Source organism: Stomoxys calcitrans, chromosome 4 (genome assembly GCF_963082655.1).
Source record: "Stomoxys calcitrans chromosome 4, idStoCalc2.1, whole genome shotgun sequence".
Taxonomy (NCBI): domain Eukaryota; kingdom Metazoa; phylum Arthropoda; class Insecta; order Diptera; family Muscidae; genus Stomoxys; species Stomoxys calcitrans.
Window position 1 is genome coordinate 71,670,708 of NC_081555.1, and position 26,279 is coordinate 71,696,986.

The 26,279-nt window shown below is 39.2% G+C and overlaps 1 protein-coding gene and 1 long non-coding RNA gene across 2 annotated transcripts in view; one reads left to right on the top strand and one right to left on the bottom strand.

Annotated features, from left to right (window-relative positions):
- Positions 1 to 26,279, bottom strand: part of LOC106085523 (probable E3 ubiquitin-protein ligase HERC2) — an 86,583-nt gene that overhangs the window by 50,477 nt on the left and 9,827 nt on the right. The window contains 1 exon segment of the mRNA XM_059368081.1: positions 23,943 to 25,196. Within this exon segment, the coding sequence (XP_059224064.1) occupies positions 23,943 to 24,935 (993 nt within the window). The 5' untranslated portion in view covers positions 24,936 to 25,196.
- On the top strand, positions 25,303 to 26,029 carry LOC106095456 (uncharacterized). The gene is made up of 2 exons (XR_001222739.2): positions 25,303 to 25,693; positions 25,802 to 26,029. It is a non-coding gene; the product is annotated as an uncharacterized LOC106095456 (long non-coding RNA).

Genomic DNA, 26,279 nt, shown 5'->3' on the forward strand with positions numbered 1-26,279 from the left:
ATTGAGACTTTAACTGATAATCATCCCGACAAAATTATTGAATCCTTTATAAGAACGTCGCCAAGTTTAAATACGCAAATCATCACTGAATCTCACTAACATAGAAAGTCCTGCCTCCTCCATATCTAATACATTTCCACAGTTCTCCTCACTTGAATTGTGCAACTCTAACAATGATTAAATACCCTATAATTTGAAAATATGCCAAAATTATTCCAATTCCTAAGTTTACAAACGAATATCGACCAATCTCAATCCTACCTTTCCTAGCCAAGTACTTTGGAGAAATATATGAATGTTGAAATGCACACAATATGCTTTCAAATAGACAGTCTGAATTTCGACCAAAGCATAGCTGTACAACTGCACTAATCGATGTTACCGAGCAAATACGATCGAGCTTAGATGAGAGAATGCCTTGTTTTACTGGATCACACCAAAGCATTTGATTGCGTTGACCATAGGATATTATATATACGAATACTGCAATCAAACTCATATCTTATTATCTTCGAGATCGTGTCCAGTCTGTTGTGATAAGGGATTGTATCTCCACACCAATGCATACTACTCAAGGGGTTCTTCAAGAATGCATCTTGGGACCGTATATATGAATAAATTACCATCCAGACTTAAATACCCAAATATTGAGATCAATGCAGATGATAAATTGATGGTAATTTTTGGAATGCTAAGGGTACTATATAAAACACATTTATACAATATCAGATCTCTTCTAGCGAAATCGTATCCCGTACCTGTAATTCTATATGGCTGTGAGTTTTTTTAGTAAATGCAACTCGAACACCAAAACTCAACTAGAAATGGCATGGCATAGCTTTTGGAGATCTGCATAATATTAGAACATTTTTAATGATGCACAAAATAGTGTACAACAGAGCTCCCGAAAATCTGCACAACAAACTTACAGTTGGTATATAATCTTGATCGTCATGACATTTTAAGTCGATCTGTTTGTCTGTCCGTCTGCCGTCTGCCGAATGCATGCAAACTTTCATAGCAAGTTAAAGCTAGACACTTGAAATTTTGCACAAATATTTTTATCAGTGTAGGTCGGTTGGGATTGTAAATGGGCCATATCGGTCCATGTTTTGATATATTGGGTTGCCCAAAAAGTAATTGTCGGTAATATAGTATTTAGTTATAAAGTCGGCGTTGACAAATTTTTTCAACGGCTTGTGACTCTGTAATTGCATTCTTTCTTCTGTCAGTTATCAGCTGTTACTTTTAGCTTGCTTTAGAAAAAAAGTGCGTGAAATTTTGTTTACATTTGTTTGTTTGGCGTCAATTTTAATATGGGTACCACATGTATTGAAAGAAATTCATTTAACAAACCGAATCAACGCTTGTGATATGCACCTTAAACGCAATGAATTCGATCCGTTTTTAAAACGAATCATAACTGGAGATGAAAAATGGATTTTTTACAACAACGTTAGTCGAAAACGATCATGGTCCAAGCATGGTGAACCAGCTCAAACCACTTCAAACGATTAATTCGGATGTTTACTGTCAACAATTGGACAAATTGAATACAGCCATCAAGGAGAAGCGACCAGAATTGGTCAATCGTTTTGTGGGATTGGAAGGGTGTGGTATATTTTGAGCTGCTTCCAAGGAACCAAACGATTAATTCGGATGTTTACTGTCAACAATTGGACAAATTGAATACAGCCATCAAGGAGAAGCGACCAGAATTGGTCAATCGTAAAGGTGTCATATTCCACCAGGACAACGCTAGACCGCACACATCTTTGGTCACTCGCCAAAAACTGAGTGAGCTTAGCTGAGAACTTTTGATGCATCCATCATATAGCCCTGACCTTGCACCATCAGACTACCATTTATTTCGATCTTTGCAGAACTCCTTAAATGGTAAAACTTTCGGCAATGGTGAGGCTATAAAATCGCACTTGGTTCAGTTTTTTGCAGATAAAGACCAGAAGTTCTATGAGCGTGGAATACTAAATTTGCCAGTAAGATGGCAAAAGGTTATCGAACAAAATGGCAATTATATATTTGATTAAAGTTCATTCTAAGTTTTATTGAAAATGCATTTAATTTCTTTTAAAAAATCCGCAATTACTTTTTAGGCAACCCAATAGATGACATATAAACTGATCTAGAGGGCCCAATTCTCGTCCGATTTGACTGAAATCGCGGTGTTTTGGTATCACTTCCAACAACTGTGCTAAGTGTGGCGCAAATCAGTACATAACCTGATATAGCTGTCATATAAACCGATCTGGAATCTTGACTTCTTGAGCCTCTAGAGGGCGCAATTCTTACCCGATTTGGAGGAAATTTTGTACAACGGCTTCTCCCATGATCTTCAACGATTGATCCGAATCGGGCTATAACTTGATATAGATCCAATAGCATAACAGTTCTTATTCATTTTTCTGTTTTCCTGAAAAGAGATACCACGCAAAGAACTCGACAAATGCGATCCATGGTGGGGGTATATAAGATTACGCCCGGCCGAACTTAGCACGCCCTTACTTGTTTTAATTTCTTTTTCAACTGTTTTTTATTAATTTCGTAATTTTTATCAAATGCTGTTAACATCCCACTAAAATCCCAATCCACTGGCAGCCGGTTGTACGTACCGGATTGGTCCGATGGAGTCTTTCATCGGCAAGGCCATCCGCCACAGTGTACATCACATTGCTAGAACAACAACAACCACTAAAATTCACATACTATAATTATAAGATTTAAAATTTTGTTGTATGTATGTGTACCTAAAACAAATATACAAATATTGAGACTGACTCTTTGTCCCTTTTATCTTTGGAAGTTATAACCAAGAAAATGTTAACGAACTTAGACAAAAGAAAGTCAAGGGCATTGAGTTTTTCATTTCATTGTCATCGATACGCATTCACACGAACACACAAATTTGCACATATTCACAACAGTTACTAAAGGGTGATTTTTTTGAGGTTAGGATTTTCATGCATTAGTATTTGACAGATCACGTGGGATTTCAGACATGGTGTCAAAGAGAAAGATGCTCAGTATACTTTGACATTTCATCATGAATAGACTTACTAACGAGCAACGCTTGCAAATCATTGAATTTTATTACCAAAATCAGTGTTCGGTTCGAAATGTGTTCATTCACCGTAACGTTGCTTCCAACAGCATCTTTGAAAAAATACGGTCCAATGATTCCACCAGCGTACAAACCACACCAAACAGTGCATTTTTCGGGATGCATGGGCAGTTCTTGAACGGCTTCTGGTTGCTCGTCACTCCAAATGCGGCAATTTTGCTTATTTACGTAGCCATTCAACCAGAAATGAGCCTCATCGCTGAACGGTGAATGAACACATTTCGAACCGAACACTGATTTTGGTAATAAAATTCAATGATTTGCAAGCGTTGCTCGTTAGTAAGTCTATTCATGATGAAATGTCAAAGCATACTGAGCATCTTTCTCTTTGACACCATGTCTGAAATCCCACGTGATCTGTCAAATACTAATGCATGAAAATCCTAACCTCAAAAAATCACCCTTTATATTTAGTCTGCGTTTTTGGAATACATACGAACAACAATTAATTAAGAATCCGTAGTTCAAAATAGCTTATTTTGACCACGGCAAAAAATATCTAAAACAATATGATAAAGCCAAGAAATAATTGTTTGCGTGAGACAAAGCATTTAAGGAATTGCTACCACTAATTATGAGATTATTGCTGAACACCAGAGAGACCAAGATTTCTTTTATACAGACATACGTACTTAGACAAAACCGGTCAAAATGACTAGTTTTCTTTGGCTTAATTTTTGCAAAAAAAAAAACCTAAAATCAATTTTTTGCGTATTGTGTTTTGCGGATTCGAAATCCGGGACAGGCCTGATAAATCTACATTAGGGCGGGTTGATATTTTTATTGTAAAGCACAAAAAAAAACCATATAAAATTTTAGGAAAATTCTCCAAAGAAACCATGTGCCTAAAATAAAATCCTAACCGCACCTTTCGCCTTTCTGCTGGCATCCATGATGGTTAACATAAGTTTACCACAGAATCAATCCCTGATGATGGTATAGAATGTGTACCACCCACTCAGAACGAGTTTTCAGAAAACAAGACAATATGGCAGTAGGAGCCGATGGGTTGACGGTTGAACTGTTTAAGACCGTTGGCGACACGCTGATAAGGCGTATGCATCAGCTCGTCTGCACAATCTGACTAGAAGAACGCATACCCGATTATTGGAACCTTAGCATACTATGTCCTGTATATAAGAAAGGGGACATTTTGGTATGTGCCAACTATAGAGGGATAAGTATCATCCCCATCGCATACAAGATACTAACGAGCGTACTGTGTAAAAGATTAAAGTCCAAAGTCAACGAAATAATTTGGCCAAATCAGTGTGGCTTTAGACCTGGTAAATCCTCCATAGACCAGATATTTACACCCCGCCAGATCCTGGAAAAGACCCAAGAAGGACAAATCAACACCAACCACCTTTTCGTTTACTTTCGTCGCATCTAGAGAGCCACATCTCGAGGAGCTTGGGGATCTATTCTACGTTCGGCTAGTGGAATAACATTTCTTTAATGATCTATTAAAGTAAATAAACATTATTTAGTGTATTTCAGATAAATAAAATTATATGATTTTTTTATAAAATTATATGATTTTTTATAAAAATAACAATGTATTAAAATGTTGAAAGCAATTTAACTTTGTAACATACATTCTTGTTATATTCTTATGAATTCAAATCAAGTTAGTTTTTGAATTATGTATTATGTAGAAAAGAAAAATATTGACATTCCATTTTAAATTTTATTCATTCTTGTAAGTTTCTTCATTGAATAAATACACATTTTATATATCGACGGTTTTTTATTTGAGCTCTGCCAATAGGTTATGGGCCCAGGCGAAATGGCTACCGATTTAAAGACTACGTTTGAAAAATTAAATCGCAATAACTATCAGATATGGAAGGAAAAGGCTGAATGTGTTTTGATACGAGATGATACTTGGTCGGTTATCAAAGATGATAATCCTGCAGAAAAAAATGACAAATGGAAAAGGAAAGATGAAAGCGCAATGGCATCAATTTATTTGATGATCGAGGATGATTTATTCCAATTGATTGAGGAGGCAAGTTCGGCAAAAGATTCATGGACAATACTTAAGAATCATTTCGAGCGCCGTTCTTTCAGTGAATGTGTTTTTATTATGAAGAAAATATGTCAAATGCAGCTTGAGGAAGATGGTGATATGGAAGACCATTTAAGCAAAATGCAGCATGAAATAAAGAAGCTGTCGTGTATGGGTGAAAAGCTTAGTGAAAGTTGGGAAGTGGCTATGATACTTCGAAGTTTGCCGGAGTCCTATGATGTTTTGGTAACAACCCTTGAAGCTAGAAGTGATGCTGTTCCATCGTTGAGTGAAGTAAAGAGAAACTTTTTGAAGAATCCAGGAAAAGATTGCAGAAACAGAATCCGGTAAATAACAATTCTTCAGTAATGAATGTGAAAAATGTGCAGAACAAGAAAGGGAGATATCTATCGAACCCGGTATGTTTTTATTGTGGTAAATCTGGACATTTTAAAAGAGATTGCATTCAGTTCAAAGAGAGTCTCAACAGAAATACGTCCAATATTGTAATAGATGAGAGGGTACCGGATGAGAACATATGTTTTTGGTTGGGAGCCTCTAATAATAACACGGATTGGTATATTGATTCTGGAGCTACGAGCCATATATGCAACAGAAAGGAGTTTTTTGAACATTTGAATTTTAATTTTATGAATACCATAACTGTAGCAAATGGGTATGAACTAAAATCATCTGGAATAGGCAGTGGATATTTGAACATTTTAGATGGCAACGGCAATACAAGGAAAGTAGAAATAAAAGATGTATTGTATGTACAGAATATTGAAAGCAATTTGTTGTCGGTAAAGAGATTGGCTGAAAAGGTCTTCAAAATAATTTTCCAAGGAAACATATGTGAAATATATTTCAAAAAGAATTTGTTTACAGTTGCGATGCTTCATAATGGTCTGTACAAATTAAATACACCAAATACAACTCAAAATCAAAAGATTTTGATGGCCAGTCACTCGAAATGCATACACGAATGGCATAGATGTTTAGGCCATCGTGATATAGAATGTGTCAAAAGGATGTTAAAGGAAGTCTACGGCGATTACCCAAAAGTCTGTACCGGTAGTGATGTTTGTCAGACGTGCATAAAAGGAAAATTATCCAGAAATGTTTTTCCGAAAAATTCGAAACAGAAATGTGATCAAATATTAGATCTGGTTCATAGCGATGTCTGTGGACCCATGGAAGCTGTCACCCCTTGGGGTTAGCGTTATTTTGTGACATTTATAGACGACTTTAGTAAATATATGGTAATATATTTATTGAATCATAAGTCGGAAGTCTGTATAAAACTAAAGGAATTCTGCAATATGGTAAAAACAAAGTTTGGCAAGTACCCTAAAGTCATAAGGTCTAACAATGGAGGAGAATATACTGGGAGTGATATTCGTAGTTTTTTGAAGCAATGTGGAATACAGCAGCAATTCACCGTACCTTATAACCCAGAGCAGAATGGTACAGCCGAAAGAAGGAATAGATATGTGGTACGATGCATGCTTATAGATGCAGATATGCCAAAATCATATTGGGGAGAAGCTGCCGTTACGGCTACTTACATTCAAAATCGCTGTCTTACTAGATCAAATAATTCAATTCCGTACGCTTTGTGGGAAGGGAAGAAACCAAGCCTTGACAATTTAATAATATTTGGAAGTAAGTGCTTAGTATACGTACCGAAAGAAAAAAGAAGGAAGCTGGATGTTAAAGCTAAAATGCTGACTTTTGTAGGCTATTCTAAGGAAGCAAAAGGATTGCGTTTTTTGGATAGAAATACTAATAAAATTACAATAAGTCGTGATTACAAAATTGTTTGTGATAATTTCCAAGAAAATCAAGCTTCAAATAAAGATAACAACGAAATGTATGTAGACATTTTTAAATTGCCAAAGATTGGTAGTGACGAACCAACTATTGAAGAATCAAGTGACATAGAAGAGCATTTTTACGATGCTGATTTAGATGACCTTAATACATTCCAAATGGACGATAATCTTGAAATCACTGATAGAATGCCGATATCACGAGAAACAAGCCAGATTCCAATGGCAATGGTGCAAGAAAATGTTGACAGTGATCAGCCGTTGTTGAGAAGATCTCTTAGAACAACAAAAGGAAAACTTCCAGAAAGATTTATGATGAGCATCGGAAGTAATGAATCAGAACCTAAAACTTTTCAGGATGTTATGAAAAGGGACGACAAAGAAATGTGGTTGGAAGCAATGAAGGAGGAACTAAAGTCATTGCATGATAACAACACCTGGGAGTTAGGAAATTTGCCAGATAATCGAAAAGCGATTGGTTGCAAATGGGTTTTCAAACTAAAACGAGATGCCAGCGGAAAAGTTGTAAAATATAAGGCAAGACTTGTAGCACAAGGTTTTAGTCAGCGGTATGGTGTTGATTATGATGAAGTGTTTGCGCCGGTTGTTAGACAATCCACACTTCGAATGTTTTTGACATTGTCTGGTCAAAATGATATGACTGTTAAACAGTATGATATTAAGACTGCATTCCTATATGGTGAGCTTAACGAGGAAGTATACATGAAGCAACCAATAGGGTTTGAAACTTCCAATGGCAAAATCTGTAAACTAAAAAAGGCATATACGGACTTAAACAATCTGCCCGATGTTGGAATGAAAAGCTATGCCAAGTTTTTTTAAATGCAGGTTTCAAGAAAGGGCTCACAGATAGTTGTGTTCTACGAAACGAAAAAAAAGGCGAGTGGATATTTGTTCTAATATACGTGGACGATATTCTTGTAGCAACGAAGTCGGATTTAAACCATGATTATGTAATGAATTTACTGAAAACAAATTTTGAAATAACTGCTCTTGGAGAAGTCAATTATTATCTGGGTATACAAATTGAGAAGGGGAATGATGGTTTTTACAGTCTATCTCAAGAACATTACATAAATGAAATTGTAAAATACGCTGGATTGGAAATTGCCAGAACATCCAAGATACCAATGGACGTTGGATATGTAAAAGAAGACGTTAAAAGTGAACCCATGCCTAATAATGAAAGGTATAGACGTTTAGTTGGATGCCTGCTTTATATTTCCGTAAATTCTAGACCTGACATAACAGCAGCTGTCTCAATTTTAAGCCGTTAAGCAACGAATCCTACATATCGTGATTGGAATGAGTTAAAAAGGCTGATTACTTATCTGAATGGTTCCAAATCGTTGCGACTAAATCTAAAATGTGGAGATTTGAAAGGCTTATATGGATTTGCTGATGCTGATTGGGCTCAAAATAGGAGTGATAGAAAATCAAATAGCGGATTTCTTTTTAAATATAATGGATCTCCTATATCATGGTGTTGTCGCAAACAAGATTGCGTATCATTATCATCGACAGAGGCTGAATATATATCGTTATGTGAAGCAGTTTAAGAATCTTTGTGGTTAAGAAGACTATTAAACGATTTTGAAATAATACCAGCTGATCCTACTATAATCTATGAAGATAACCAAAGTTGTTTGAATTTGGTTCAGTCTGAAAAATTCAGTAGACGTAGCAAGCATATATCTACAAAATACTATTTCATAAAAGATTTAAAAGAAGAAAAAGAAATAAGTTTGGAATATTGCCCTTCGGAAATAATGGAAGCAGATATATTTACCAAACCATTTCAATTGAACAAAATTCAACAATTCCAGAAAAGTCTTTGCTTGCAATGAGGTTAAATTGAGAAGGAGTGTTGAAAGCAATTTACCTTTGTAACATACATACTTGTTATATTCTTATGAATTCAAATCAAGTTAGTTTTTGAATTATGTATGTATGTAGAAAAGAAAAATATTGACATTCCATTTAAAATTTTATTCATTCTTGTAAGTTTCTTCATTGAATAAATACACATTTTATATATCGACGGTTTTTTATTTGAGCTCTGCCAATATAAAAAACATTATTATTTCTATAATAAAATTATTAGACACCAAACGCTTACTTAAGAGTTTAATATAATTGAAGATTAATAGGTTTTTGCTTGTCAGTGGTTAAATTACGACTCCCGTCAATAAAAATAGATTCTCCAAACTATAATAATGTAACATAAAAGCCTCAACCTAAATACCAGGAACGTATCGTAAATCAGTGTGCCCACTCGGTCATTCCTGCATGGAACTCGTCCTCGAGTTTATCATCGATTTGGTCACCTTCTTGATCATAATCATCGTCAATATCAGGGGTTTTCCATCACTGCTAGCAATAGTCGAGAAAGTACGTTGATTTCGTTGCGTATCATCAAAGTCTTCCACAACATATCGATTGTATCGAAGAACCTTTTTGACTGCGTAAGGCCCTTTGAACTGCACTTCTAGTTTCCACGATTCGCCAGTATTTGGAATAAGGCCTTTTACAAGAACAAGACCACATTTTCTTCCAAAACTTTCTTGCTTCTTCAATATATTGCCTTGCTACTTCTCGTTTTCTGTTTAGTTCATTGATTTCGCTATTCGCTTCTTGAGGCGCCACAAATATTCTATTACCAGAAATACCTCGAATAGGAAAATCAAATACGAGTTAAATCGGTGAATATTTCGTTGTAATATTATTTGTTGTATTAAGAGTCCACTGCATACTTCGAACTAGCGTATCCCAGTCTTTCGTATCTTCAACTTTAGACTTTAGATATGACAAAACGGATTTGTTGACTCGCTCGGCTAACCCATACGCTCTCAGTGTTCGAACTGCGACCTTTATTCTCACATTATTATCTGCACAATATTTTTCAATATCCATACCATACAGCACACACCCGTTTGGACCTAATACTTTGCTGTGACAACATTCGATACATTTCTTCAAAAATGCTTAGCAAAATTTTTCATTTGAGCGAAACAAAAATCCTTCCTTATTCGCTTTAACGTGTTTTCAAGTGCTGGATGTCCTACATCATCACAGTTACATTATACGCCGCCTGATACATTTAGGAATATCGATTATCTCGTTCAGGTTCTCATCTTTTTTCTGCGTCTTTCAATCCAATCCAATCTTTAGATTCCGGTTTTATCATCATGATTTTGTCACTAACATCATGACTACTATCGTGACCTTCATCCACTGGGGCTCGACTCTGCGCATTGACATGACGCATTCGACTTCCTTCACCTTGTATTCGTACTCCATCTGCTTTAAGTACCATCCTACAAATCTCGGTATTATCGGCTTTGATACTTTCAGACTAGATATCGCGAAACAATCCGTTTCAATTGTAAACGGGTTTTCTAAAAGATGCATACGGAAACGTTCTATCACGGCTAAGACTTCTGCTTCATACGCATGATATCATCTCTCGATATCTCGATATTGTTTATACGCGAATTCATCATCAGCCACACTTGAAGTAGTGTTTTTGTGTGTCAAAGTAAAAAAATTAACTTTTGAGAGTTGCTTATTTAGCATTTGTTTGCAGAGATGCATTTTTTAACGCGACGCTTCTCAACGCGCTCATTCTGTTTACGCCTGAATGGGAGGGTCGTTCTACTGTATGCTGCCTTCAGCCGATCAACACGTTCGACAAATTTTGCTGATAAAATCTCTGCTGTGCACGGATCATACTCCGGCAACATTCTCATGATCTCACTCACGCTATGAATTGAACAAGTTCTATTAGACCCCTCAAGGTCTTCCACTTCATTCAAACGGTTGTGGTTTACGTTTTTATTCGGTAACAACATGTTGCATGGCGTCCATGACTCTGTACATCAGCGATGCCCATCCCTTTACGGTAGCGTTGCTGACATGTCACACATAATCTTATGCTCTTTGTTTCAGTCGTGGTTCAGACAGCTACGAAGGAACACGCGCATCGTTTTTCTTTTTCTATTTTATATGGGTGTATTTAATATTTTTAATTTTTTTTTAACTGTTAGGGCGAAGTTCATTAAATTTTTGTTTGTTTCTCTTTCGAGACGAGCTCAATGATCGGAGATGAAAATGGAAAAGGAAAGCCAAAGATAGCAACACACACAACCCACTATGGGACGCGTTTCGTCTTTGCTCAGAGGACTTTTCAAGCATATTAGGTGTGGTGGCTTCAAGGGCCGTGAGTTGTTATGTTGTGTTTGATTATTAATAGCGAAAACGCATCTATGATACAATTACCACATTAACCACACTCGACAACCCTGTCTATTAGCTGTACTTTTCTCAATGTATGTATTTTTGTGTAATGACAGACAATCTTTCTGTGACAAATTACACATCTTCCGTACTACAAATGATTTTGTGCATCTGCTGGAAGTTGTATTGAAGGATCACGTCATCGCAACGACAGGAAAAATATTTGGAATGCTTAGAACTCTATACCAAACTCAGATTCTAATCAAGCAATATTCGAACTCTTCTGGCAACATTTTATTCACTGCAAACACTGATGTATGGTTCTGAATTGGAAAATGTGACTCAAAAAGCATGCACGGATTGCAAACAGCTTACGACGCCATCACAAGATATGTCTATGGGCTGAGGAAATATGAAAGCAGCACGCAGTTTTCAAAAGAATTGCAAAGGAGTAGTTTTTAGCAACATTTTAAGCAGTAAGGCTCCTATAATGCTGCATAAAATTATTTGTAAAAAAAACACTAGAGTATCTTTACAGTAAACTGAAGTTGGTCGAACCGCCAGAAGGATATTGTTCTTTCCAAAACGATACAATCTGCTAGTATCCGAATGGCATTTCTTTTTTAATTCAATCCGTCTATGCAACTTTTAACCAACATCGATACGATTTTTAAGCAACGCAAGCAAGTTCAAAATTTCCCTTTTCAACATGCATTAAAAATATTTACAACTAATTTTTGTTTAGAAATTATGGTTAAAACAAAATATATCCAATCGAACAATTATTAGTACGGAAAATGATGAGTCCACTGCCAGACCGATTCCGAGATACAACTTTAAATTTCGTCATGAATCCAAGAAGACAAAGTTTATTTGTTTCAATAAATACACAATAAACATCAACAGGGATTCACCTTTGTCATTGGTGTGGAACAAAGTAAACAGACTAACGAACAGCAATGCTTCACATGAGATCGCTGTACTTCAAGCCAACAGCGATGTCTGTACTGACCAACCCGATATCGCAAACTACAACTATCCTGATGAATTCCGTTCAAAAAAAACCCCTATACCTTCTACTTTTCTAACCTCATCTAGAAACACGTATGCAGCAGTTAGCAAATGCCCCATAACTAAACCCGAACTATTGTTAGCACTTAGGAGAGTTAAAGGTTCTTCTCCTGAACACTACAGGATTAATTAATATGATAAACAACCTTTCCACAAACAGCCTGAATAAATTGCTACAGCTTGACAATGCGGTACTTCAGACTGGTAACATTCCATTCTCGTTGAAATTCGCTGTCGTCATACCTGTCCCTAAACCGAACAAAGAAACGTTCCAGATCTCAGGCTACGGAACGATCTCCCTCCATTCCTATGGAACGTATAGTTGCCAACCGCCTATTATTGTTCCTATCATCCAAAAAGTTGATAGCGTCAAATCAATTGGCTTTCAAATTCAACCGAGGATGTACAGATGCTTTACTTCACATTGATTACTATGCAACAAAAGTCCTTTCCGTTAAAATGCTTGCTTCAATTATGGCTATTGGTTTTGAGAAAACTTTTGATAGAATTGGCTTCTATATTATACTTGGCATCATAGGGCGATGGGGAATCGGGTCTAAAATCCTAAATTACACCAGGTCATTTTTGACTCACCGTTCTTTCAAAGTACGGATAAATAACCACTTCTCAGATATATATTGGCTTCACAATAGCATACCACAGGGTTCACCCCTGTCAGTCATTGTATTTCAAATCGCAACGAAATCAGCCCAATTATTAATAAAATTCCGAAATTGTGTTATTGTCTTTATGCCGACGACCATTATGTAGTGAGCACTAGGAAGGACAACTCCACGACTAACTAAATTTCCGATAACGTAATTAACGAAATACAACCATGATCCAATTCCTCTGGCGCTTAAATTTCCTTAAGTAAAGCATCTATAATTCATATATGTAGAAAAGACATATGTCAACGTGATCCCTTGTATATAGATGGAATAACTTCCCCTCGCGAGTCATATCGGGATGTTGGGTGTCATATTCGAAAAGAATTATCGCTGGAACCAACGCATTCTCAATCTGAAGAACAATTTTGGGAAAAGATCTGAAATTATCAAATATCACGCCAACAGAAGTTTCGTACATATTAACACCTAAAATATTTTGTGGAGGCCACCGTAGCGCAGAGGTTAGCATGTCCGCCTATGACGCTGAACGCCTGGGTTCGAATCCTGGCGTGACCATCATAAAATTTTCAGCGATGGTTATACCCTCCTAATACTGGCGACATTTGTGAGGTGCTATACCATGTAAAAACTTCTCCTCATAAGAGGTGTCGCGCTACGGCACGCCGTTCGGACTCGGGTATAAAAATGAGGCCCCTTATCATTGAGCTTAAATTTGAATCAAACTGTACTCATTCATATGTGAGAAGTTTGCCCATGTTCATTAATGAAATGTTCATGGGCAAATTTGTATTTAAAGCTCTAATTATGTGCAAAATTGATTAGGGCTTGTTTCTCCTCGGTAGCGGTCCTAAAACTTCTCTACGACATATAAAGATAGTGTACCACAACTGTATAAGGTCAAGTATTTTAACTTACACTCCCATAAAAATTTTATTCATTGAATCTGATCTACCCTCACTAAAACAGACAACAACACTTCATATGCTGTTGTGCACAGAACAGGAAAATTTCTTGGAGCGAAAGCATTATTCAACAATGGTTCTACTTTTTTTACGGAAGCTGCAGCAATACTACGTGCTCTGCAAATTTAAAAAAACTCGAATAAAAAAACAATCATATTTACCGATAGCCTATCTGTAGTTAAAGCAGTTTCAAATATCTCCAACACAATCTGGTATGTTAACAATAGGATCAGAGATTCTATCATCAATAATAAAAAGGAAATCAGACTATAAGAGGGCCAGGTAACGTTGGCATCGACGGCTGACTTACAGGCAAAAAATGCAAATTCTCTCCCTCTAATCTTCGATACACTACTGGAAAAATAAAACTTGAAAATATGTTTAGAACACAACATTGCTGTCTTGTCTATCTGAAACAAATGGAATTCAAACACCAACACTAAAGCAGAATAAATCCCGACAACGTTGCTCCAGTCAATCCCATTGCAGCCGGTTGTACGTACCGGATTGACCCGATGGATGCCTTCATCGGCAAGGGCTATCGCCTCAGTAACACACTGCTACAACAACAAAAAAACAAAATTCGTACGTCCTCCGACTTCGCATGAGCCACACAATTTTCACTCATCAGCGCCTACTTAACAGAAACCTCAATCCCATGGCAGCCGGTTGTACGTACCAGATTGACCCAATGGAGTTCTTCATCGGCAAGGGCTGCCGCCTCAGTGTATTACACTCTACTATAACAATAGAAACCTTGAGAACAAATGTCACATATGCGGCAGACCCCTGTCCGTGGAGCACATCTCGAATTATTGCAATCCTAGTCGAAAACAAACAACAATTATACTCTACAATAAAGGAGTAGATATCCTGAAAACCCCTCTGCAGATAATATAAATATATTATTCAATTTCATGCCGGAATCAAAAATAATAATTTAAAATAGAATTGTTTAGCTGATGGCCTTAGTAGCCACAGCTCTATTTTCTAATTATGTACTAATTTATATTTACTATAATCTCAGTATTGGTATAAATAAATAAATAAAATACATTTTTTAGTCAAAATGCTGTATACACTTATTTTATGGTATTAAAATTCACATACTCCAAGCATAAGATTGTAGTCTTGTTGGATTTGAAATCATAAAAACAAATGAAACGAAAAAAAAATGAATAGAGTTGCCAAACTACAATAATTTAACATGAAAGCTTAAAACTAAATACTAGATACGTATCGTAAAGTGTGTATGACAAAACATTCTAAATAAAACGTTAAATATTGTATTCCATTAATCGATTCATATTGAGCTTCCGTCGAGCATGTAAAAATTATATATTATTTTTCTATGACGTCTCCCCTGTTAAGAATAATGTATTCTGGAATCAATAAGCTATAAAAGCTATCGATTCACAATATAAACCCTTGCCCTTGTCTAAAATCTCGTTTGTTATTGAATAGTTAGAGACATTTCTTTCCTTTTCTTACTGAGGAACATTTATCAGCAAGCGTTATTCCGCAGTCTTATTAATTTTGCAGGGATGACAATGTCTGGTATTGTGCCCCCATGTAAGTAACGGTATCTGTAAAGTACATGCCCTACACATGCTATCACTTGCCGTACCGATTCTGCATAAGTTTTTTTTTTTTTTTTTTTTTTTTTTTTTTTTATTTTAATTGCAACTAGCTTTCAATAAGAAGCTAACAAGCAATTTTTTTCAAATTTAACATAATTATCATTGAAAATATGTAAATTTTATATAATCTATCTGAAAATTTATTTTACATTGGAAACAAAAAGAAAATAAATAAGTTTAAAGCTCATGATATTAAGAGATCATAGGGTTTAGTTCTATTCAGTCTACGTCTGGTACTTGGATCATTGAGATTAATGGCTTCTGGATTTACATGAAGGCGTAATCTGGCATCATGTTTCGTTGCTGCAATTGATATTTCCTCTGACACTGTGTTCATGCGGAGGTCTCTATGGAGATCACTGTTGCGAACATACCAAGGGGCGTTAACTATGCTCCTTAGTACTTTATTTTGAAAATTTTGAATCATGTAGATATATTTCTTATGCGTGCAACCCCATAGTTGGATGCCATATAGCCATATTGGTTTTAATAGTTGATTATATAAAAGTAATTTGTTTTGAATGGAAAGTTCAGATTTCCTGCCCATAAGATATTTGAGTTTTGACCATTTAATATTAAGTTCTTCGATTTTCTTCTTGACATGCGCTTTCCAGCGTAATTTCGAATCCAGGGTCATACCAAGATATTTCGCATTGTCCGAATAAGGGATACTGACTCCATTTATATGCACGGGGATGTTCCTGGTAGCTTTATTTGTAAAGTTTACATGAACCGACTTCGAATGGTTCAACTTTATTTGCCAAACAGAGGCCCAACGATTTATTTCATTAAGAGCTTGTTGCAATTTAGTGATTGCTTGCTCCTCTGTATCTGCCACAGCAAGTATAGCAGTATCATCCGCAAAAGTTGCAATGACTGAGTTTGGTGGTTCTGGCAAATCGCTAGTGTATAAAAGATATAGGACGGGACCTAGGATACTTCCTTGAGGCACACCTGTACCAATTTTCTTCATGTCTGAGTAGGAGTCATCCTGTTTAATTCTGAAGAATCTATCCGATAAGAATGATTTTAGAAATTCAACATATATTTCAGGCAACATCCTGCTTAATTTCCTTATAAGCCCGACATGGCATACTTTGTCAAAAGCCTGCGACACATCTAAGAATACAGCAGAACATATTTTTTTATCCTCAAAGCTTTGTTCAATAGTATTAGTTATGCGGTGTATCTGGTCAATAGTTGAATGGGAATTTCTAAAACCAAATTGATGGTCTGGTATGAGATTTTTTTCTGCAATAATGGGGTTTAAACGACTCAAAAACAGTTTTTCTAGCAGTTTGGATAACATTGGTAGTAGAGATATTGGTCTATATGAGGTTACCTCTGTTGTAGGTTTACCTGGTTTAGGTATCATACGGATTTCTGCAATTTTCCAAAAAGTTGGCATTCTTCTTAACTTGAAGCAGGAATTAAATAATTGGGTTATTTTAATGATGCAATTATATGTAAGATTTCTTAGTATTTCAGTATTTATTAAGTCGAAACCTGGACATTTCTTTAGCTGCATACGGCCTATTTCTGCATATACCTCACCAACTGTAACATTCTCGATGCTTTGTTCGAAATTTCCTATACCTTCATTACCATTAGTTGGAACTTCATTGTTATTGGAGAAAACGTTCTCCATGTGTTCTGAAAATATTTGCGCCTTTTCCATATTCGTTTTGGCCCATGATGAGTCATCTTTTCTTATTGGATAATTTCTTGGTACAGGCCTCTTAACTCCTTTTGTTGCTTTCCAAAGTGAATAGTCGGTACTTTTATCAGTTGTTAACGACAACATTCTGCATAAGTGAACTCGTAGTCCTATGTGTACCGTTATTACCGAAAACTACATTGACCTCCTTCTACTTCCTTTCAGTAATAACCTCGTTTTTTCACGATCCGGATCTCCCATAGAATTTTCGTCGTACTACCAACCGTCTCGCCGTTTCATAGTTTTATAGACCACGTTCTTAACTCGCACCGCGTCGCCCGAAAAGTCTTCGGGATAACCAAGTTTATTGACGGCAGTCCTCTGGCCTTCTTTGCCAAATCGTCTACTTGCTCATTGTGCCATTCTCAGAGAAGGCGTTAATCTCTTTGTTACACTCCAAGATTTTTCGTGACTTTACCGTCCTGGTTGTTATTGCCCTTATCGTCAGTTTACTGTCCGTTAAGATGTTCATACTCAACGTCCTCCCGTGAACACCACATCACCTCACGCATTCCGTGATCGCCCGGATCTCTGCCTGCAGGACCGTATTATGCTCAGGTAGTCGAAAGCAGACCTCAGTTCTCAATGTAGACCCCCAATCCCACTCTGTCCTATAGCTTTGATCCATCTGTGTAGCATAAACTTCCAGATAGAAATACCGGTACTTAGAGCCGACAGCCCTTGCCGATGAAGGGTTCCGCCCAATCCCATGGCAGCCGGTTGTACGTACCGGATTGACCCGATGGAATCTTCATCGGCAAGGGCTGCCGCCTCAGTGTACGTGTTCGTTTTTTTTCGTCATGGGAGAGGCACATCCCGGAGTGCCTTCTCCGTATGCTTTTGGTCCGTGCCGGGATTGAAAAGAACCCCGGACCCTGGTTCTGTTCCGTTTGCCAGAACCGCCTTCATCATCGGTCAGTGTCGGTGAGGTGTAACAGGTGCTTGGAGTGGGTACATTTCCGTTCTTGCTCTGGCCTAACTTCGCTACGGGAGTATAGTCATACTGGCTATGTCGCTAGGTGCTGTGCGAACACAGCCAGCAGTGGGTCACAAGCGTCGCCTTCGGCGTCCTCGTCGTCGGACTATGTGACCCCCCCGACCTCTCCCGTACGGCAACTTATGCAAAGACAGCACCCTAGCCCTACTATTGCCAGGCCAGTGTCGGGAAATGTATCGTTCCTGCAGTTAAACTGCAATGGACTGCGAGGCAAGATTGATGAGATTGTGGATTTTATGAGTCGGAAGAGCATATCGGTCGCAGCGATCCAGGAGACAAAGCTGACTAACACCTGCAGCTTGCACAGTTGTCACGGCTACAATGTGCTACGTAAGGATCGCTCAAGGAATGGAGGTGGGGGATTGGCCTTCGTTATACACCATTCCGTGCAGTATAGACCTATCTCGCCTGCGCTTGACGCTAGTGACCCATACATGGAATGTATGGGGGTAGCAGTCAAGTCTGGTACTGCCGAGATAGAGATATACAACGTGTATATACCGCCGGTTGGCAGCTGTGTCCCGATTAATGGCCAGGCCTACAGCCCCGACATAAGTGGGTTGCTATCTGGCCATAGTCGTCTGGTTCTGGGGGATTTCAATGCACATCACTCGTCATGGCATTCTCCCCTAGGCAACGACCAGCGTGGCATAGCTTTGGCAGAGCAGATAGATAGCTCCACGTTTTGCACGATGAATGAGGATGCCCCCACTAGGATTACGAGGAGGTGCAGCAGCTCGCCAGACATCTCAATCGCATCCCCTGATCTCCTGAGTGACGTATCCTGGCAAGCCGTCATCTCTTTGGGGTCAGACCACCTCCCCATAATCCTCACCATCGACCGACCACCCGACTTCATAACCTCTGAGCGCCGAACGTTCATCAACTATAAGAAGGCCAATTGGACTGGCTTCAGAGAGTATACCAATCGCCGCTTCAATGAACTGCCACCCCCCTCTGATGTGCTTGTGGCCGAGAGGAAATTCCGAGACATCATCAACGCAGCAGCCGCTCGCTTTATACCAGCCGGTCGAATACCGCAAGTGCGACCCAATTTCCCGGCGCAAGCAGTGGTACTCGCAGACGAGCGTGATGGGATTCGTGCTATGGACCCCGCTAACCCCAGAATCAGCGAGCTGAATCTGGAAATAAACAGGGTAGTCAACGAACATAAGCGGAATTTGTGGCTGGAACACTTGGAGCAATGTAACTTAGGCACCGGTGCAGGCAAATTGTGGGCCACTGTTAAGTCTCTCTCGAACCCCGGTAGACGGGACGACAGGACCTGAGTCACTTTTGGCGAGTTAACCGTGACTGATCCGAAGAGATGCGCCAGGTTGTTCAACCGTCAATTTATCGTGCATCCCGAGAGAGACAGGGCAAGGAGGAGAGCCATTCGCCGTATTCGTGGTCTCCGAGCCGATGAACAGCCATCACAATTTACCGTGGGCGAAGTTACGAATGTCATCCGTGGCGCCAAATCTTCCAAGGCGTTGGGCCCCGACGGAATCTCTACATTGATGCTGAAGAATCTGGATTTACCTGGAGTTGAGTACCTTACCACTGTCCTTAACCTGTCATTGAACACTCTTATAGTTCCCGATGTCTGGAAAATGGGGAGAGTGATCCCGCTACTGAAGCCTGGTAAAGACCCGAGTTTGGGGGAGTCGTACAGACCGATCTCCCTTCTCTCACCAGTGGCTAAGACGCTTGAGGCATTACTCCTCCCGAGCCTCGTAGGAGAATTTCCATTCGCCGAGCATCAACACGGATTTCGGAGATTGCACAGCACAACAACAGCTTTGCATGCCATCACCACACACATTTGCCGTGGCTTCAATCAACCCAGGCCATGTGATAGGACGGTCCTCGTGGCATTGGACCTATCGAAGGCATTCGACACGGTCAGCCATGCCAAATTATTTGAGGACATCGCCAACACGTCCCTCCAGCCAGGCCTTAAACGTTGGGTCGCGAATTATCTGTGTGGCCGCCAGTCATTTGTGGAATTTAGGGATAAGAAGTCAAAACACCGTAGAGTGAAACAGGGAGTTCCCCAAGGCGGGGTGATATCTCCGGCTCTGTTTAACCTCTACCTTTCCTCCATCCCACCTCCTCCAGACGGCATAGAGATCGTATCATATGCGGACGACTGTACGATCTTGGCATCAGGCCCCCCACCCATTGATGACATCTGCGATAGGTTGAACGTCTACCTCAACGAGCTTGTCTCATATTTCGCTGCAAGAAATCTGAAGATATCCGCCACCAAATCTTCAGCCACACTGTTCACTACAAATACGCGTGAGGTGAATTCTGAGCTGACTGTGATGGTCGATGGAGAATTGATTCCGACCATCAAGTGTCCCAAAATACTTGGCGTCACATTTGACAGCTCCTACACTTTCTCCCCACATGCCACAGCAATCTGCAATAAAGTCAAAAGTAGAAACAAGGTCCTCAAGTCACTCGCTGGCAGCACTTGGGGTGCAGACAAAGAAACCTTGTTGACCACGTACAAAGCAATTGGCCGGTCTGTGGTAAGTTATGCAGCGCCAGTGTGGTCACGTCAGCTTTGTGACACGCAGTGGAATAATATTCAGATCTGTCAGAATGCCGCCCTCCGAACTGCGACGGGCTGCCTCCCTAGTTCTCATGTGGACCACCTCCACCAGGAGACAAAGATCCTACCAGTGCGAAGACATAACTACATGCTGTCTAAGCAATACCTTTTGGGCTGTTATCGCAGAAATCATCCAAATCATCATCTTGTGGATAGATACCCACCGCCCAGAAGCCTTAAGGTAGATCTACATGATCTAGAGCGTGAGGTCCAGCGCTACAAGAGAGAACCTCTAGATCAAGCGGCATATCAAGCGGGTCTGAACAACATTCATGCAGACACGGTAGCAGACGCGTTAACTGGCTACCGGGTGAATGTAGTCCTTGGAGAACGACCGCCACCCATTGCACCCGAAGAAATCGACCTCCCCCGGCAAACCAGAGTGATTCTGGCTCAATTACGTTCCGGCAGATGCAGCCGCCTCAATTCCCACAGAGCTAGGATTGATGCCGACGTGCAAGATGTATGTCCCGACTGTAACCAGGGACCGCACGATACACGTCACCTGTTTAACTGCCCGGCCAGACCCACTCGACTCAGACCCAGATCCCTGTGGACGCACCCCATCTTAGTCGCGGAGTTCCTGGGTCTTGACACCCAACAGAATCAAGCAGACGAAAGATAGTACACAATAAACTGCTACAACAACAACAACAAGGGTTCCGCCAATTCAAGACTGTGCCGCTGGCAGCAGTGCCTCGCACTCGACCTCAAGTGTGGTCTCCATTTCTTCCAGGTTTTCTATCATTGCATCGATTATACAACGATGGTATAACCTGCTTCTATCCTCTATCCATTCTCCCATCGACTTAAGTCTAATAGCCGCAGTGGCTGCCTCATACTTAATCTGTATGTAAATGGATCGGATATCTAGAATAGTCTCCAGTGGCCTAGTGGGCGTGGACCAGTCTCGGGTTCAGACCTCATTTCGAAATTACGGCCCGTCTACATAGTGCCCAACAACTGTGAGCCTTCTAGGTACGCCCCTGAATGTTACACTTCCAATTCAGTTTCTGTCCAAGATCACTCCTAAGTATTTGTCCTTGTCAGATATCGAAATCGTCTATTGAGGAAACGTGGTTCGTCAAAGCGGCCCACATACGTCTTCCTCATGAAAAAGTAGATCCCAATCCTCTCCGGGTTAACATTGGGACCCCTAGGTGTAGGCCAGTCGTAAATGGTAAGAGTTGATCTTTTCCTCTCGGGTCTTCTCAAGGATTTGGCGCAGTGTGAATATCTGGTCTACGGCCGCATTTCCAGGTCTAAAGCCACATTGATAGGTCCCAATTATCTCATTGACTTGACACGCTCTAGAGTATCTTGAATGTCAAGGGGAAGGAGACTTATTCCTCTGTAGTTAGCACACTCTCTCCTGTCTCTTTTCTTGTGTATGGGACAGAGTATGCTGAGATTCCCATTATGGGGCATGCGTTCTTCTGCCCAGATCGCGCAGACAAGCCCAAGCATACGCCTTATCAGTGTGTCGCCTCTCTTAAATAGTTCAGCGCGCAACTCATTGGCTTCTGCTGTCTTGTTCTTCTTCATTCGGGTTACTGCTACTCGGACCTCCATCTGACTAGGAGGTAAACATTCTATACCATCATTAGTGATTAATTCTACGGTATACTCTTCACCGCCATTATCGCCATTATTCTTCGGAAAATTGGGTTTTCGTAGTATTTCGACAAAATTGGTCGATTTTAAACAAGGGGTCGAAAGAATGCATCAATTTAGTGTCACACAAAGTACATTTCGAACAAAAACAAAATTGTAACTACAAAGAAAATTTCCAATAAAAAGAAAAACAGCTCAAAATGTTGGTGCTTCTAATGTTGGTGCTTCAAATCGCATTTGAATTCCTTATGCCTATCAAATCAAAACAGCATATTATGTTTTTATTGACATATATATGCACCTTTCAAGGAGAGGAATAAGGAGACACAGAAATGTGGATTTAATTTCGAACGATCACTTATACTTCAGTTACGTTGCGTTACCTTTTGCTATCGACTTCATGCCTTTTCCGAGCGGGCATTAGATTGAAAAGGTTAAATTTGGGGTTTAAAATTGACATGTAGACTGAACGAGATAATGTGGGTCACAAATAAAATGTATTAAGAAATAGAGTACGGATCTGATTTGCAAATTTGAGACATCACGAAGCCCACTCGAGCGGATATTTATGCCGATTAAGAACAAAAATGACAGGTTCAAATGACGAATTTTGCTTCAAAATCTGTGATCAAGTACGGGAAGGCTTTTTTACCCTTAAAACTCCTCAAATGTACATATAGCCTGATCATGACATGATCAATGTTACAAAAAAAAAACGGCTGGAGCCGGCTCAACCAGTGTAAGTGTAAGGAAAATATTGGTTTCAAATAAAATATGGTCGGGAATAGTGTACGTATCTGAAACCCAAATGTGGAGTCAGATACACAAGTCCGTCAAAGCACCACAAACCCACTATCTTATATGTAGACCGATCAGGACAATAAAGCTTTTTGGAAATGCAATGGGAATCTACGTGAAACTTTGCGGAAAAGTGTCTATGCACCCCATCAAGGATCTATGAGACATTAATGAAATGTATTTGCGAATTTCACTTTCAGATTAAATACGTATACCCGTACAAAACTTCTATGGTAAGAACATCGGCGACGTTTGAACAAAGAGCTGGATGACGATATTGACATAGTTGGCCAATTAATATTGTCAGAATGATTGCCCCTGTTCCTTAGAGGAATGTTCATGGGCAAAATTTGCATTTTAAAACGAATCTGTCGACGAATCATGCAAAAGTAAAAAACTAGGCATATATTACAGTATATCTAACCAACATACTTTTCTGATTAGATCTTTTCTGGGCTCAAAATTATAGATAAATGTTTTTTATATAGAAGGAATGGAATATAATGATTTTCTGTACATTTTTCATTGCAAATAAATATTGCGAGATGGCAACAGATTTGGCACTTTTATACATTAAAGGAAGTGTTGCAGGAACTAATAAAATATTATGGAATTCTCAATATACATGTTGTTTTTTAATTCTACTCACCTGTGACGTATCGAATAGCAACGCTTCCGGTAAGTCTTGCAGTGATTCCAATGCTTCACACAACAACTCACTGCACATCTCAGTATCTTCGCCTGATCGCCAGGCTCGACGCAGGAAAAAGAACGAAAAATTCAAGGCAGCTCGCGTACATACTCTGGCCAAACCCAGTGTCGCTCGTTCACTATCACGACCCGGAGACCTCAACTCCTGCGAAGAGGGTTGGCGATATTTACCAAAACGATCGCGCGCAGAAAAATCACTCTCTTCAGAAAATCTGTGAACATTTTTGTCTGTTGCATTCAGAAAAGGATTATTTGGATTCAGCGATTTGGGCACTTCAGCCGACTGCATTTGGGGCAATGTGTGTTGCTGCATCGCCTGCTGCTGCTGCTGCAATTGTTGTTGCTGTTTGCATCGAGCCAAAGCCACAAAGTATCGTTCGTAAACGAATAACTGCTGTCGCAAATGGGTGGCAGAAAGACAATTGCCAGCTGCTTGCAGTGCAATGTCATGCAGTTCGTTGAGTAACGTCTTTTGGCACTCGACTTTGGCAGCACTATTCGGGGTTTGACCCCACAGCCAAGACTCAAAGATGGCATCACTTGCAATACGCTGGGCTGCCACGGCTGCGGCTTGAGCCTGAGTAGTGATTTTCTTTATAGTTGCATCCGAATCCAGACTGTGACATGCACTGCAATTGCAAGCAGACAGGGGGCCACAGAAATCACTCGCTGGGCAACAGGAGCACTGCAATTTTTGCACGCCACAATAGTGTTTCCCATCATCTCCCAGATATGACAAGTTGCCAGCAGCGTTTAAAACCGGAGCTGCGGGAGATGACACCAATTCGCAATCCTGTATGAGATTATTCCACAAAATAGCAGCATCCTCAGGATAGCGTAAACTAGATATGAGATCAGCTCGTATCCATTTATGATCGAGAAACGGCAGAGGCCTCAAGTAAAGATCCGTGTTGTGAGAATTTGTTGACATTTTAGTTAAATAACAACTGTTAAATAAGGATCTACTTTCAGTCCAAACTATCAATGTTAGCTAGTTTGTGGGTTTATTAGGCCTACTACATTGCATATAGTATAGTGTATAGTGTCAACATTTTAGCTCTTCTTATTTTTGTTGCTTTGCTGCTTAGTTGGCTGAGCGTATTTCGAAATCGTGTGTGTCGTGTCAATACAACGTAATTTAACTCAAGCTCAATGAGATCAATTTTCAAAATCGATTCGGAACGTAGTGTGACTGTATGTATAATAGGAAGGTAAAAAAAAATAATTATTTGCATATATTGCACATATGTTTGTACATACATTTGTATGTCTGTTTGTAATTTATAATGAAAGCCTAATTAGAGATTGCAACTGATTTGTTTACTTGAATGCCTTTAACCTCACGAAGCTGCTGTTGCTTTTAATAGTAGTTTGTTGTTGCTATTATTATTGTTTTCTGTAAAAAAAAAAAATGTAACCAAACACATGTATTTATTTATGTATTCTCAGATCCAATGGCGCGTTATTATTATTGTTTATTTTTAAACACTTCGCCAGTTTAGCAGCTCCATACATGGGGCCTGCATACAAATACACGTCTATCCTCCCACCTTCATCATTCTCAACAATTGAATGATAGAGCATAGGCATAGCGCGTAGCAGACTACAAAAGAGTTGTGGGGAACCCTCTCACTGTTTCTCCTTCCCCAACAGTCTTCGCCATAATTTGTCACAAAAGAATGACTTTTTGTGAGTGGTTGGTTTGAGTTACTATAGCAGCCAAAAGCAGCGAATAATGGATTTTTTATTTGTTTTTGTACCTGCTTTTCTTTGGTTTTTGTAAATTGGTGTTACCAGATCGAACCAAACATATACATACAAGGGAAGCATAAATATATAAATTTTGGTGAAGCGTTATTATGTTCGGCTGATATTGGGTTGCGTTGCAAACGCGCACTAATCACAATGGAGGAGTTTGGATATCATTAGAATTATTGATTATTGTAATACAGATATTTGGTCGCAAGGCTTTTGTATAACACTAAAATAAATAAATAACGAAAAAAGAGGTGATTCGATTTTTAATTTTATCCTTAATCTGGCCTGAGAATTTTCAATGTTGGGGATATACCTACTTTTGAAATTAAAAAAAAGATCAGAGGAGATGGACATAACTCTGACGAGATTCGATGATTCTAATTTGAAGGAATAGGAAGTATCGAGGATGCATCCTTCGGGTGATAGATATGTATATCTACTTCAATCTGGCTTTATCCACAGACAACGATCCACCACACAGGAATCCTAGGAGTACTAACTGTTTGGTGGAATGGGG